At 37.6% G+C, this 16,555-nt stretch overlaps 1 protein-coding gene across 1 annotated transcript in view; it reads right to left on the reverse strand.

Moving 5' to 3' along the window:
* The window catches only part of LOC6638071 (high affinity cGMP-specific 3',5'-cyclic phosphodiesterase 9A), a 36,016-nt gene extending 19,701 nt beyond the window's left edge, over positions 1-16,315 (reverse strand). Inside the window, exons 1-2 of the mRNA XM_023175438.2 lie at positions 15,697-16,315; positions 13,300-14,949 (exon numbers count right to left, since the gene is read on the reverse strand). Coding sequence (XP_023031206.1) covers positions 13,300-14,949; positions 15,697-16,003 — 1,957 coding nt within the window. The 5' untranslated portion in view covers positions 16,004-16,315. The remainder of the gene's footprint in view (positions 1-13,299; positions 14,950-15,696) is intronic.
* Between the last annotated feature and the right edge of the window lie 240 nt (positions 16,316-16,555).

Consider the following 16,555-nt stretch of genomic DNA (forward strand, 5'->3'; position numbering starts at 1 on the left):
TATTTTATTGCATATTGTTAGGCGTGAAGTTATGAGCTTGTACGCGGTATTGCCTACTACTTCGATGTCCCTTTAACGTCCATCACCAACGTCACCATTACACTTGCATAATTAATGGTGTTTGTCACAAACACAAGAACAACGAGTAAAAAGGATAGCAAAAAAATTTAATACAGTGGAATAGAATATGAAAGGGTAGAATAGAAGAGTATGCGAATTTTGGAAGAATGATTGTTCTAAAGGTCTAACCGGGCGGATAGGCCGATGCTAAATGAGCTGCTACCTTGTGCATTGATTAATAGCTTTTTGCTTTCGGGTTTGCTTGGAGAAGAAGTCAGAATCATTTTGATAATTGCTAACAATTTGAAGTAGCCTCATTTTATCCCCGCTCGTTTCCTTTTCCTCTCCAACTCTAACTACTCTTTCCCTTTCTTTCAATGCTCAGTTTCTCGTTTTGTTTAAATCTAAACAAGCTTGATGGCTGACAAGACCCCAAAGGAAATGGGTGTTTTTTTTTTGTTTCTGGTTTCGTTCAAAGAAGTTTAAAAAAATGTGCGTAAAGATCCTGTAGGGTATGGGCTATATGCAAAAACAATGGCAATGAAATGGTTTGGTAACTTGACCAAACTGCATTTTATGGCAAAAAAAAAAACTTGTCCGGCCTGATAAATGACCAAAAAGTTGAGTGGTGTAGAGCCCCACCCAGTCTCACCCACTCAAAAAACACGTACACACTGCTTTAATGCAATTGCAATATTTGGCTGCAAATTTTTGTTGTCGTTACTACGTTTCTCTGTTTCTCTCTACAAAATATTGCGGTTCATTTATCACTAGACGGTTTTCGTGTCCCTTGTTCTTTCTGTCTCTTTGTGTTCAGGACTATGTGTGTGTATACACAAATTGCCAGTTAAAACTACCCAAAAATTGCCGTTTGGCTTCTTTGATATCTACATTTTGTTTGCTTTTCATATGCCACAATTACTTTGATTGCTAATCAACTAGAAGAGACCCCAAACGATAATTGGGTTAAACGTATGTGCGGTTTTTTGTGTGTGACTGCAAGATGCAAGCGTAACATAATTGACAGTTAATATTTTCAATTTTCCAGCTGGGGCTGTTGAATGGAGCAAAAAAGGGAAGAAAATGCATCTGAAACGCAATGACAGTTTCTCCAATTTTATTTTTTATGTTTTTTTCTACGTTGCACTTCAATGCGTTGTAGCTGGAAGACGATGGCCTGAAAGGGAGCGCAATGCAATTGGGCCAGGGGTATGAGTTTTTGTTTGCAGAATTCATCGATCAAATTGTCAGCGTAATGGAGTACTGTTTCCTTCTGTCCTTATATGTATGTAGGTGTGCGTGTGTAAAAAGGCTGCGGCCGTGTAGATGTGTAATTCAATTTTATGTTAACGCAAACAAAGTGATGAAGTTTTCTTGATGGAAAAGTAGAACATAGCAGTTGGCAGATAGCAAATAGGCAATACATATATGTTAAAGTTGTGTTTGTTGTTATTAAAGAGCACAAGACTTTAAAGTATAGGTATATATATTAAGCAAATTTTTTTTGTGAGAAAACAAAAATCTAAAAGCATTTAACTTCTTATGGAAACAAAGAAAAAACGCATAAGAAATGGAGTGTTGAGAGACTTTAGTTCTTTAATAAACAAACAAAACCAGTGACAAGAATCATTCCCCCTTGCAAAACGTATCTCCACAAGAAAAGAAAATGGAAAAAAGGGTAGCAACTAAATCAAGCAGCTACTTTCGGGGACAATAGTAGATCACTAAGAACTAGGCGTAGGACTAATTTTACTATTCATTAGTAAAATTAAACTATTAAATATTAATAGTTCGCGTCATTGCAATCATCTAAAAATAAACCGAAAGCGGTAGAAGCCCATGCAAAAATCGCTATCTGTGTAAAATTGGAGGTGAAAGACAAATTCGACGGCTGAGGTTGAGGTTGAAGTTTCGCCTTGGACAAATCAATCTGTAACTTATTAAGAAAACCAATTCAAAGGGAAAAGCGAAGCCAAACCCAAACCACTTTCCATTTCATTTGCTGATGTGGCTGTGGCTCTTTCACCCACTCGCCCACTTAGTTCCGCAGTCACTCTGCTGTGCTTGCACACACACACACACACTCACACATTACACACCATGGCGGCTTAATTAAAAATTGTAAGTGGCAGTAAATTAATTATAACCATGACCCACAAAGTGTTTGGCTTGCAGCTGCCAACAAGGCACGCTCACATGTGGGTGGATGGGTATTTGGGTGGTTGTATGGCTCCCAAGTGGTGCTCACCTGGGATGGCAATACTCTGGATTTTCGTTAAGTTCAGTTTAGTTCGGGCTTTTTGTTTTCTGATTTCTGTTTTGTGCTCTTGGGCTCTTTGCAATTTATTTTTCTTCTTTGTAGTACATCGAAAGCAACGGTTTTTATCAAATATTGACACCCAGCTAGTCTGCTGTGTTACGTATTGCAAGGGTGTGGTATATGGGTATTGTAGTCAAGACAATTTTATTTTATGTAAAACTCGTTAAACTATCATTGAAAAATTTACCTGCAAGCTGATTTAGTCATAAACACTTTTCTTGCTCTATCATATTTCATTAAAGAACTTTTTTCTTTCCTTCTTTTTCTTTATGGCGACATGGAAAAGCAAATTATGTAAATTCAACTTTAGTGAAATCGGTATCAATATTAAAAGCTGTCGTCTTAAATAAATAAATAATCCTAATTATCTACATTCGTGCTAGATGATAGTAGAGCAGAATGTAAAAAGAGTCTTGCAAAGATCGTGAGTGAGGAGAAAAATACCGGTATTAAAGAGTTTATTTGCTATGAAAAAATGTACTTTTTGCCCTTCCAGCTCCGCCAACTTCCTTGCCAAACCTACCTTGCATAATAAGCTCTTTTAAATAATATTTTTTTTTTTTTTATTGTTATACTTTTTTGATCACTGAATCCTTTATTTATTTTCACTTGTTATTGTTGTTGCTGTTATCGAAAAGGCAAGCTTTTAACCCATAACAGATTTTTAATTGACTTTCGTTGACTTGTAATTAATATTTTCCTCCCACGATGTTCGATGTTGGTGTTGGTGTTGGTGTTGTGACATTGTCCCTACAAATACAAGTCGACACTTCACGGTATTGACTATTTATAACCCAAATATATAGTTGTATTTGCATTTGTCCATCTCCCTTGCACTCGCTCCGCCGTATTCATATATATTTTTAGCCATTTCAGTGTGTGTCTGTATTAGTTACTTAGCTCTACCATTTATTTTACATATTACACTTGTCCCATTCTCAGTTAGTCGTAACGTGGAAATGTACCAGGTCAAAGCTATGAAAGGGGAGAAAAAGACACTCACGAATCGGTTGAACAACACGTCGTATGCGTGATATGTTTAGGAATGGTGCTGGAGAGTGAGTTTTAATTGAAACTTTCTTGGATAAATTGCCCGATTTCTTTTTGGTTTGCAGCCTTAATTTTATTTTGATTGGATTCAACAAATTGTTGCTGCTTTTCGGTTTAATCCATTTTATATGTTTTGTCATTATTTAACTTACATAGCCATGAAGGAGAGCAGTATATGATAAAATGAGGATCAGAGAGCACAAACAACAATATTGAAAAAGAGAAAAAAAGGCAGAAAGAAGAAGAAGCAACAATGAGGCTCGAACTCTAACCCAAGGAGCGTCCGTCAAGTTCATGATGAAGTGCATTATAACTGATTAAATTTTTACTCTGGCAAACATTCTTCTTCCCGTTTGCTGCTGTTTGTATACTTATACATACATACTTGTACATACAAACAAACATAAACATATATGGGAAAAGGGGCTGGTGTGTGGCTGTGTGTGTGGGTAATACATTTTGTGAGATTAAACGCTTTGTGCTGATTAAATGAGTTTAGAGAACTTGCAGCCGTCCAACTTTTCCTTGTGCCCATGGCGCAGACTTACATCTTTTTCAGTCTAACACACAAGCACATATACATACACACACACACAAACACATGCGCGGTTGACATTTTCCGGGTTGTTCGTTCGCGTCCCTGTTGCAAATTAATAGCTTAACCCAAATGAAGTTTTCATGTGCGTCCATGCTGTTTTTATACCCTTACAGAGGGTATTCTAAAATTGATCAGAATTTGTAACACAGAGAAGACAAAGTCGACATGCCAATGTTCGTCTGTTTAAAACAATCTTAGCGCTCGTTTTGGTTTGTTTCAGGCTTATCTGCTGACTTAAATCCGTTTCACCTAAATTTAGTGAAATGGTATGAAAACTGCTCCACATAATGAATAACAATTAGTTATTAAAAAAATTGCATAAAATAATATTAGATTGTAAGGTGGTATTTGCTGCTTGCTTACCATATTTAACAACCCAGAGAACAATCTTTGATTGTTATTTTAAACGCAATTTTCAGGTCGGGCACATGAAACGTAAACCGAAATGCAATTAACAAGGTTTGGTCTTGAGTTTGGTGCGGGGTCTGGATCTGAAACTGGGATTTAAAGTCGTGCTCAATTTTCTCCCTCCGTTGTCTGCTTATTTTATTTTATTTATCACATTCTACTCGCATCCCCAGATCCGCAAATTTATGTAAATCAACGAAATTCGAGCAGCTAAATGCGAGAACAGGGAGATAGCGCGAACGAGAGAAGGAGTCTGTCTCCTGAAGAGCGGTGGGAGAGGGAAATTTAATTGCTTTAACTGTCAATAAATGTATTATGTGCGCGTAGAGGCCGTTGGGAGATCTGCAGTCAAGTTTTGACAGCTGTCAAATTTGTTGTATATTTTGCCTTCTTTCCTTTTCTGGTTTTTTTTTATTTCTTTTTTCTCTCTTTTGGAAAAATTTGCGAAACGGAAACAATTGTTTTGGTATCCTTAGTGGAATCGTGGCTGGTGTCTATTATATGCGGATGATGATTATGAATGATTATGGTAGACAACGCAGCATGTCAAAAAAATTAGCGCATATGTAATATAGACCGTAAGAGAGAATGAGAAAGAGTCAGCGTAAAAGAGGATGGTCGAGGAGAGTTGGTCCATTGTGTCTGGTTGTCAATGCCATCGTCATCATCATCGTTCTCTTTATCCTCCTGCGGCCTTTATCTATCTAGATTCTTCTCATTTCTCCTCATCAAAGTCAATTTCCTTGTTGATTTTTGCTTATTTGCGCATCTAAATGGATTTTTATCGCAATATTTTCCGGCTCTAGGCATCATCAGCTTCAATCCTCTCACACACACACACATACACACACACACAGAAATAGACATAGAGACAGAGAATATGCTCAAATTTGTGGTAATTTTTGTGTGTATTTGCGTGTAAGTATGTGAATGTGCGCCTATACTGATTGCCAAATCCTTCAACATCCGCAAAAGCCAAAGTTAATGAAAACCAACTTTAGCAACTACCTGTCAGCTAACTACCTCACAGTAGCTTATCAGCATATTTAAAACAAATGCCGTGAGAACCTTTTTCATATTTTGTGCCCTCTTCAATGTCTGTATGGAGGTATGAACTACTAGATATTTAGCCAAACAAACAATTTATGTTTAACAATTTGAATTATAGGTTATAAACTTTGGTTTAAATTTAATGAAGTTAAATGTTGATGCAGATGCAAAAACAAAAACAAAAAGTGTTATTTCTAACATACTTCTTCGGGCTATTTTTACAGCTAATAGATGAAAGTGAATATTTCTGAGTTACATCGATATCCATATTTTTTTAGGATACGATTTTTAAATTTTGCATTCTAATTGATATAGTTATTGATTATTCAATGGATGCCTGATTTAAATGAATGGTTGCTGGATAAATTTAATGTATTATAGAAGTCATTTGCATATATTTTAATAACAACGTGTGTTTGGGGTGAGTGAATTTTTATGTGCGTGAGCGTGGGTATTTGGGTGTGAGGTATCCATGTGTTTATGTATGTGTGATGATTGGCAACGTATTGACTTTTCTGTGAGGGCGTGACAGCAGCGAGCAGTAAATTAAAAACGCAGGGCATATTGAAAAACACCAATATTCACATACACACGCTCATCCACCTTTACACTGGTTTGTCTGTGTGTGTGTGTGTGTGTGTGTGTGGTTTGTGTATATACAGCCAGAGGGGTAAATCCAAATTTGATTTTTCATTGTTGCTCCTCTTGCGTTGTTGTTTGGAGCTCGGAGCGAAACAAAAAAAAAAAAAAAACAAAGCAAAATAAAAATCAAACCAAACATAACGAAACGCAAAAAAATGAAAGGTTGGCTTGTTTTGTTTTTAACCTGAACTCGAACTTTTGCATACCGCCATACACATGTATACGTATGTATGTATATATGTATATATGTACATATGTACACATATGTATGTGTACGCAAGTATGTGTAATAAAAAATTGGCTTCAGCGTTTCAAATGCAAATAATGTATAAAGATAAAGAACTGGTTGCCACTAATGATGGCATAATGCGAAATAAAAGGATTGTCCAGCATATGTTACGAAAAAAAACCAAAATAACAAAAATGAAGTATGAAATGAAAAGAAATGGGCTTTAACATTTTTCTATCAAAGTTTTTTTTAAATATATTTTTTTATTTCATTTTAAAATCTCTAAAAAAAAAATAGCATACTTAAGAGAGCAAAAGCTTTTACGTGGGAATATCCACGGCTGGCATAATAAAACAAGATCCAGCAACACAACACACGCATACACATACGCACAAAGAGAAAGAGAAATAAACGAGAAGTGGAAAGCAAACGGCAAAACCACAGCTAGAACATAAACATAATTACGAGTTCTAAAGTTTCGCCCCAGCAGAAAATGAAAACTTTTTCTTTGGACACTTGTCCAACTGACCTCACCTACATACCCCAAGAGCCCATCCATATCATTTGATTTCTATGTGCTTGGATATTGCTCTATTTATATTAATAATAATAAAGTACATACATAGAAACATACGAATGCAAAGTAAACTTTTGTCCCCACTCAAATAGCTGATGCATATTTCTTTTTATTTAAGCCATTTTATTAAGTGAAAATAATTATTTAGTTTAAATGAAAGTTGCTGAAATTTTCAGTAAAAGAAACCTGAAACCGAACTGTCAATCAATTGGCACACATTCGCACGCACATGAATTCATCTCATTTCATTTAATTTTTTTCCCTCTAACCCAATGTATTTTATCGAATTTTATGCAAGTTTTGTTGTCCTTTTCATCGTTTTCACCTGGCATATTTCTCACATGTGTTGTTGCTGTTATTTCTTTTGGTTATTTATTTTATTCATAACATACACACACATACATATACAAACCAATCCATACAGTATGTATGTATATGCTTCAGCTAGAGAGAGAGCATATATTATTTTTCCTGTTGTCGTAATTTATACGTGTTGTTTATTTTATACCAATTTAATGGCAACTACTCCATGCCTGTATCTCTCTACCTCTCTCTCCCACTCTCTCTCGCTCTAACGCTCTCTTTCTCTGTCTCATTGTCTCCTTTTATATGTGTGTATGTGACTTGTACAACAGAGTGTTGTTATTGTAGTTGTTGCAGCTACTGCTTTTCTTGTTTTTGGTGTTTTTGTATTTTGACATGCAGTCACGTCCATTAGTTGGATATGATATGTAAGCAGATGAAATACTTACATTATCATACTCAAACTCACCCTCGTCTCTTCCGATATCTATATGCGTAAGTATATGTACATATATAGGACAAATATAAGATACTTATAGTGCGGACATACATGTACATATGTATGTATGCAATTCGCTAACGGGCAAGCCGATTTCGCAAAATCTTTGAGATCTTCTCTATGAAATGTTTGTATAACGATCTTATCTCATTGAGTATTATCAATAAACTTATAATATAAATTCCTAAAATGAAGACGCATTATTCAGAAAATACATTATATATACAAAGGAAACAATTGATTCACAATAAACTATATGTATATATAAATATTCAAAGATCGTTAAAACTGCCGATACAACTGTCGAAAAGATTAACAAACGTAGAAGAATAAAATTTATTCAATAAATTGCTTGGTCATATCTTTGATATCAATGGCTTTATTGGAATGGAAATGGAATTTTCTGACTCTTGTTGTGGAGTATTCAATTTGTCGATTTAAACCAAGAACTTTGGTAATTTTTATGTAATGTGCTTATAAGTATCAACTTTACTTATAAGCACATTTTTTTATTCGTTATGACTTGTGCTATTTTCATTTAAGTATAATATACAAATACCTAAACACTATTACCATTTATTGGAATTTGATATAAATATAAATTATAAATTGTGTATATTGTACAAAAAGGTGGGAAAACAAATTTCTAGCTAATTTCTGGCTTATTATAAAAAATCATCTCTTTTTCCATTTGCCTTCCCCTTCGTCGCTTTTCGAGTAGTTGTTGTGGTCCAAAATGAAATGTTGGAAAACCATTAAAATTAAATCCAGAATTAAAAAGGCAGCAGCAGCAACAACCATAAAACTCTCGTGCCAGAGTAGCATAAAAAGTTGAAAAGTTGTTGCTGCTGTAGCATTGGGGGTTTGTCATAACTGTTAGTCCGCCCGCCGGTTAGTCATTCCGTTGCCTAGGTAAATGCGAATAATTAAAAATGAAATATTCATGTCATCTTTTTAATTTTCGTTTTCATTTTTTTAATACGCTTATACATACACAGCTCTCTGACTCATATTATGGCAAAGATTGGTTGGCATGGTTGGGTTATATCTGACAATTTTAGTCAAGTTGATCAGCAGAGTTTATTATCGGAGAACCTGAGATTTGGTGGTTGAGTGAAGGGAAGCGGTAAGTAAAAGCAAGACGGAGTAATGGTGATTTTACTGTTTAAGTTGATGGGTAAAAGTTCGCAATTGCCAATTCGTTTTCCATTTCGTTTTTAGTTTTTTCCTACCTTCAATGTACCATCATCTAATCCACAATATTCCCATCCTAAAATCCCTGCGGCCTCGTGCCATCGGTTAGACACTTTGAAGATGTCAACGGTAACATCTACTGGCAATAAGGGGCGAGTTGTTTGCGGTCTCGCTTCAGGTGCGCTGCTGCAGATTCGTGAATGGTTTTGAATTTAAATTTTTACGTTGTGGCAGCATGAGCAGAGTTTGACACCTTCCTGCCAATTTGGCTACCACTCGAACTGACACAGCCACTACAATCGTTTCATTTCGTTCCGTTTTGTGGCGTCCTGTCCCATCCAGACACTGTCCCGTACTGCCCTGTCCTGTGCTGTCCTGTGCTGTCCTGTTGGTTGTTGGGTCGTGTGCTGTCTTTGCTTTTGCCTTGGCAGCCAATAAAATCGTTTTAGTATATTAATTAAAAGCGCTGGGTAAATTCGCAAAAAGCGGGTGGTCTCCTAAACATTCTCCAGGTCTCACTGGCAGCAGGTTGCGTGTCAAGTTTTGTTCCTCCCCCCTCAACTGTCGCAGACAATTCACAGATGTGAGCAGGACCAGGAAATGGACATGGGGTTGGGACTGAAACTAGAACTGGCTTACAAATTGTTCTGTTCACATGCTTTTTACAAGCATATTTCAGTATCTCGCTTACCCAAGCATATGAGCACACTAGCGCCGCCAACGGCTATCTCCGGCCTTATGGAAAAACGTTATTTTTTGTCCGATTTTTATCAAATTTAGTATTTTGCTGGATATTAGTATCAAATTAAAATATGCCAAATTTAATTGCACAAGGTAAAAAATTACGAGAGATAATCGAGTTTTTCAAGCTCGGCAAAATTTTTACACATACAAAATATGCGCATTTACTAAGCAAATATACATACCAAATATGGTGTCTCTAGCTAGAATAGTTTTTGAGATAAGCACTTTTTTTAAATTGCGGTGGCGGAAAGGGGCGTGGCAAAAATTTTAAATAAATTTGATCACTTTACATACTACACGAGTTTACATACCAAATTTGGTGGCTCTAGCTTTTACAGTCTCCGAAAACTAGGTGTTCATACGGACAGACGGACGGGCGGACGGGCGGACATGGCTAGATCGACTCGACTGTAGATGCTGATCAAGAATATTTATACTTTATGGGGTCGGAAAAGCTTCACTCTGCCTGTAACATACATTTTGGCGACTTTAATATACCATTTCACCCTATGTAATGTGTATGGTATAAAGATAATCACAGGCAACAGAAAGAAGAGGAAGAGGAGCGCTAAGAACAGCAGTTTAACAGCGAAGGTTCAAAGGTCCCCTGGCAGCTAGAGTAATCGCTTTCTGGGATCTTTCACTCGTTCTAGTTCTCTCAGTTTCTATCTCTTTCCTTCTGGTTTTGTGTTGCACCATTTCGCATTAATTGGCAAGGCAGTTTTATTTTATATGCGCTATGAACCTTTCCTGCCTCCTTTGTGTGTATAAACAAATATGTCCATCTATTTTAATGCCTGTAATCCACTTAGTTCCTATATGAAATCGGTCTGATAATGACATTGACAAACGCAACCGCAATATTTCTCATATTTCAATTTTACATCCTAATTATGCCAAAGAGTTAGAATGCAAACGCCAAACCGAATATTTTAATATGGCATCTTTAACTGAATTTAATAAAGATGTTACCTACAGAAAGCTAAAGCTTTTTAAATTAGCCCATGAACAGAGAGAGAATAAGGAGTAGATAATTCTACGTAATTGGCAGTTGAGTTCTTCTGTGTATATATCACCAATTTCAATTCACTTGGGCGAGTAACAATTGAGACAATATAAACGAGTCAAGTCGTGCTGATCAAAAGTGTATATACTTTATATTGCGTTGCACCCTTCTGACCAAAGTCAATTAAAAAGGATATACCTTTTTGCGAGGGTATAAAAAGTGTGCTTTTCATAACTTTTTTGATCGAACACCCCCCCGAAAATATATTCCAAGTCCGTCCATGCTTTGTATGCACTCTGTCTCCCTCTTAAAGCAATCTGGTAATCTAAGTCTAGGTTTCAAAAATGCAAGTTACAAACTAATTCGCAGTGGGATACAGTTTCAGAAAGTTTAAAAAATGCCAAGAAGTTTACGGAATTTTAATAATTTCAAACCAAAATAGTTGCTTCAAGTATTAAATAGAGGAAAGGCGTCGGAAAAGCATAAAATAAAAACCAGCAACAACATGGAACAGCACAAGCATAAAACAAAAAGGTAAAATCTGTTCATTTGTACACTTTAATTCAATTCGCAAGAACAACACAAACATACCAACAAACACAAACACATGTATATAGACTTATAGAATAGTATTAGGAATAGTATGAAAGCGTGTGAGAGAAGGAGTGGGAATAATTCGTTTTGATTTGGTCAACACTTTATCACTTAATGCTGTTTTGTGGCAATTTATTTTTTATTCCTCATCCTACATCTCCTCTCCATGACGCTTCCTTCTATTACCATCTTCGTTCGTTTTCACTTTTCTCTCTTATTGTCGGTTTTGCTTTGATTTTCTCTTGGCCAACACTTGTTAAGTGAAACAATTGAATTGTTAACTGAACAATAAAGTATTTTATTATTATTAGATTTTTGCCTTTTGCCCTTAACAGAACACACATATACACACACTTCCCTCTCCTACGCCTCCTTCTCTCTGTATATCTCATTCTATCTACTGCTGTTCTCTATATGTTATCCGGGTCTTAAGTGCCTAACGATTTGGCTGAGAGGGAGAACTCTTGGCTCTGGCTCTGGCTCTGGCGCTTGGTGATATGGCATTTTGGCGGCTGTCTCGAGTAGATTTCTTCTTTGCTTTTCTGGTTATTTGTCATTTTGTATTAGGCCTACCCCCACACAAGCCCTCTTTCCCTTACTTCCTCTCTCTTTTTTTTCATTCCTTTGTTTAGCTCTCTTTTCTTTTGTTGTCAAGTGTTGAAAATTGTTGTTGGCTTTTTTTATTCTTTTGAGGCAATTTATGGCCATTTTGCGTTTTGTGGCTGGGCAATTTATGAGTTTTTGGCCTTTGACATATATATTTTATATACATATTTAGGCTTCCTATATCTATACAGTATAAACCTTGTTTCATTTTTAATTTATGATTTCTACTGGGCCCAAAACCAATTAACCAAAAAACACTACAAAAAATGGATAATATTCAAAATTATTTAAAGCTAGGAAAAAAGAGCGAGAGAGGGGAAACATGTTTTTTGGAAAAGCAAGATCGGCTCAATTGAGTCAAAGGAAAATTAACTAGCGTTGCTCAATTTAGGCAATACTGTTTCTTCCCCCACCAATAAACCAAAAATAAGCGAGATAAAGCAATTTAATTGAAATGTTCAAAGTACAGCAATGTGGATAAATGTCAGCTAAACAGAGGACAAAGGCAAGGACAAAGAAAACTGGACAAACAGACGGTCAGTTATTGGACTGCTGAGTAAACGTAAACGTAAACAAAGCGCTCAATAACTCGCATCGGTACAAAGGCAACTTTGTTGTTGTTTGTTGGTTTAAACTCTTTTTCTCTCTCCTTTTTAATGACATATAGCAGTTGTTGGTCGTCGCCGTCACCCCTGTCCTTGGCACACACAACACCTAAAAGGCGTATACCTTAAAGGAGCTGCAGGAGGAGCCTTTCGATAAGCTCAAGTTGCACTAAATTACACGCGGCCTGACAGCAAGTCAGTTAATCAAAATGATGCGTCAGTACATCGTACATAGATGAATTTCTTAATGTCTATAATATGGACTCTAAGTACATACATATATCACTTGTGGATAAGTCGACGCAGTGAACTGAACGGAAAGGGCTCACTCGGCAATTGTGTGAAAGTGTAATTCTATTCCATTTGCCATTGTTGCTGCATTAAATTGTCCAACCATTTGGCTTTTGCATTTTCCATTTTCTGTTTTTTTTCGCTTTCGTTTACACCTCATTTGAGACGATTACCGCAAATAATGGAAAAGTGGTAACACTTGACTTGATCAAACACAGGACGCAAATATTATCAAAAGTTTTAAACGAAATCTGATGCAATGATTTCAATTATTTGAAATATTTACCAACTATCAGTATCCACAGTCTAATACTTATAATCAGCTCCCGTGAGATTTTACTTGCTCTACTTAGAGTATACTCTATTGTCTTAAAATTATGTTTACTTCTGTTAAATTTTTTTTTGCTTTATCTGAATATTTGCATAAAAGTTGGTCTTGAACTTAAACTTTAATGCGTAAATAAGTTAAATTCAGTTGACAAGTTAATGTTTTGTAATTTCTTAAATTCATGAATGTACTCACATAACCAATTCATGCGCTCCGTGTACTCAACCTTGCGCTTTAGATCCTTGACCAGAGCGCGAAAATCATCATCGTTGAAATGACATTGAATGATCGTGTTGTTCAGTTGCAATATGCTATACTCATTGTTACCATTCCCATTGTTTGATGCAGCCGCTGCAGCGGCAATTGTTGCCATGGCATCTCTGGCACCATTTAGCGCATTCGATTCGATATCCGTTGAGCTGGCGCGCAGCTTATTCGCTGTGGTAACCCCAATGTGGCTCATGCCACCAATGCCTATGCCACCGATACCGATGCCCATTGCATTTGAATCGCCATCAACATTGTTGCAGGATTTACTTAAAATGATAGTGGCTCGATTGGCAATCGAATTGGCGGCCAGTAAATGTTCACCAGCAGCTCCACAGCTACCGCGATGGAACGGCAGGTTGCCTGTTGTGGAAACTGTGTTGTTACTGCCGCTGGTTGTTGCTGTTGTCGTGGCACAATTGTTATTCTTTAGTGTGATGCAGTGCAGCTGATTGGAGAGAGCAGCCGAACAGTCGCTGGCACGACGGCGACGTGGATTATCATTGCCCGTTGCAGCATCGGACAGTGAAATGGGCTGTAGGAAAGCACCGACAACAGTGCTGCTGCTGCTACTCGTGGGCAACTGTTGCTGCTGTTGTTGTTGCTGTTGGCTATCGTCAGCTGTCATATTCGACAAGGATGTGGACATGGTTAGGGCAAAACCGTTATTGTTATTATTATGATTGTTATTATTTCGTGAATCGGAGGTGACAAAATGATGATTTTGTTGTTGCTGATGTTGATGCTGGCGATGTATGACTGTCAAGTTACTGCGGTGCTGATGCTCTGCTTGAAATTGATCCTCGTAAAATTGTATGAGTAATTCTTCGAGCAGGCCAATTGACGAACTGGTATTAATTGATGCGGAGGCCGAAAATGAAACAGAACCAGACGCTGTTGGTGTAGCACTGGCTGCTGTCGAGCTAGTCGACGATTTGCGGAGCACAGTTGTTGCTGTTGCAGTCGTTGTTGCTGTTGTCGTCGTTGCTATGGCCACTTCCACCTGATCCACCCGATGTATTATATCGTCCGCTCCTACTACTCCAGTTGCTATTGAATTCGCTTCGTCAAAGTCGTCCTCTTCTTCGGCTTCGACTTCTTCCTCTTCTTCGCGCTCAATGCTTAGTGAGCGATTGCTACCGCTAGCACTATTGATGCTACCAGTAATACTTACAGCTGCAACTGTTGTTGATGTTGGTCCTGGTAGAGCTGCACCAACGGCAACAGCTGCCGCAGCCAGGAGCAAAGCTCTTTCGCGTTCTTTACCCGGATCGAATATCGAATGCTTTAATATAATCTCTTGCAATTGCCGGCGCTGACGACGGGCACTATATGGATTTTTTAAACGGAAGTCACCATAAAATTTGGCCAATCGACGTACACGTGACGCTATATAGCCAATTTTACGCAATAATCGCACATCAGCGCTTAACGCAGCGGAAGCAGCGGCAACTACTGGCACAGAAACTGGCGGTAAATAGCTTGGAGCGTTATTGTATTGTTGTCTCTGCGGCGCCGAGTATAAAGGTATTGGTGCGGATATCGGCTTGGCCTGAGGTGCCGGTGCAGGAGCTGAAGCTGCAATTAGAGTAGAAATAGGAACAGATAGAATAATTAAATAAATGATTAATGATGGTGTGCACATGTGCTTCTTTAAGATTATAAATTATAATAAATTTATTATGAAGTTGAAGTCCATATAAATGCAATGAATTTATTTCTTTCAGGTAGATTTACCATTTTCAAATTTCAAATGCAAAAGATCCATATAGAGGGTTTGTAATGATTGTGATAAAATTGATTCCGATTATATAAATGTTAGTAATTATTATATAAAAATGAAGTAAGCAAGTCGTCTCGCCGACTTGGGTATACCACGCACCAGGTGATTGATTGTATTGCGATCGTCAACAAACTACAGGAGGAAATCGGTTTTTTCTAAATTATGGAGACGGAAATGGGCGTGGCCACATATTAAAGTGGTCAAAATTCAAATTAACTCTATTCATTTACATACTACACGAGTCTGCATACCAAATTTGGTGGCTCTAGCTTTTATAGTCTCCGAGGTCTGCGTGATCATACAGACGGACGGACGGACGGACGGACGGACGGACGGACAGACGGACATGGCTAGATCAACTCGGCTGTTGATCCTGATTTAGAATATTTATACTTCATTGGAGAAGCTTTCTTCTGCCTGTTACATACATTTTGGCGACTTTAATATACCATTTCACCCTATGGGTGCATGATCGCATATTGGATCAGATCATACTCTATGGCGAAAATAACTATTGGAAAAAAAATTTAGTTTACACTTACATTGGCTAGTTTCAGCCTCAGCATCGCTTGTAAGCACTTCCGCTGCTGCTATGGTAGTTGCTGCTGCTGTCGTTGTTGTTGTTGCCGCTATAACTGTTGTTGTGGTGGCTGCTGCATTGATTTCCGTTTCAGTTATTGTTGTTGTAGTTATAATTGTAAGAGTCTCAAGTGGTTTCTCGTCTTTACTGCTGGTTGTTGCTGTTGCTGTTGCTGTTGCTGTTGCTGCTGCTGCTGCTGCCGCTGATGTTGCTGCTGCACTGCTGCCACGTCGACTGCTACTGCTGCTGCAGCCGCTGTCTTGGTACATTTATAAGCAACCCTCGCTAACCGGTCTCCTGCTCTTGTTGTTGTTGTTGCTGCTACTGCTGTTTGTAATTGTAATGATTATTTGATATTCTTTCGCTGCCGTTGCATAAATTAATTTATATGTTCAAATGCTATGGAGAAACAGGGACAGAGAGAGCGAGTGTGAAGGTAGGGCTGTGTTGGGGGTACTTTCAGGGGAGTAAGCGCAAGAGCGAGAGAGTAAATATGGCCAGAACCAGGAAAGCTACATGTACATTGCTCGTTTTGTTGTAGTTATATTTTGTTCCTTTTCTTTTATTTGATTTTGCTTTATTTCTTACTTGCTTTTTGTTGTTGCTGTTTTGAATTTTTACGAGGCTGGCGCCTTTTTATGACCGTTTCTTTTCTTACTTGCAAGTTGTTTTTGATGTTTATGCCCCGCGTGCCTCCCCTTCACCGATGTCCAGGATATGCCGAGCAGAGCAGCGCAGACCAGAGATATAGGAAAGCAGAAAGTTATGCAAATTTCCCCGTCGGCTCTTTCTCGCTATATCGCTTTCCGTAACTCCTCCTA

This window comes from Drosophila willistoni (genome assembly GCF_018902025.1).
Source record: "Drosophila willistoni isolate 14030-0811.24 chromosome XL unlocalized genomic scaffold, UCI_dwil_1.1 Seg141, whole genome shotgun sequence".
Lineage (NCBI taxonomy): Eukaryota > Metazoa > Arthropoda > Insecta > Diptera > Drosophilidae > Drosophila > Drosophila willistoni.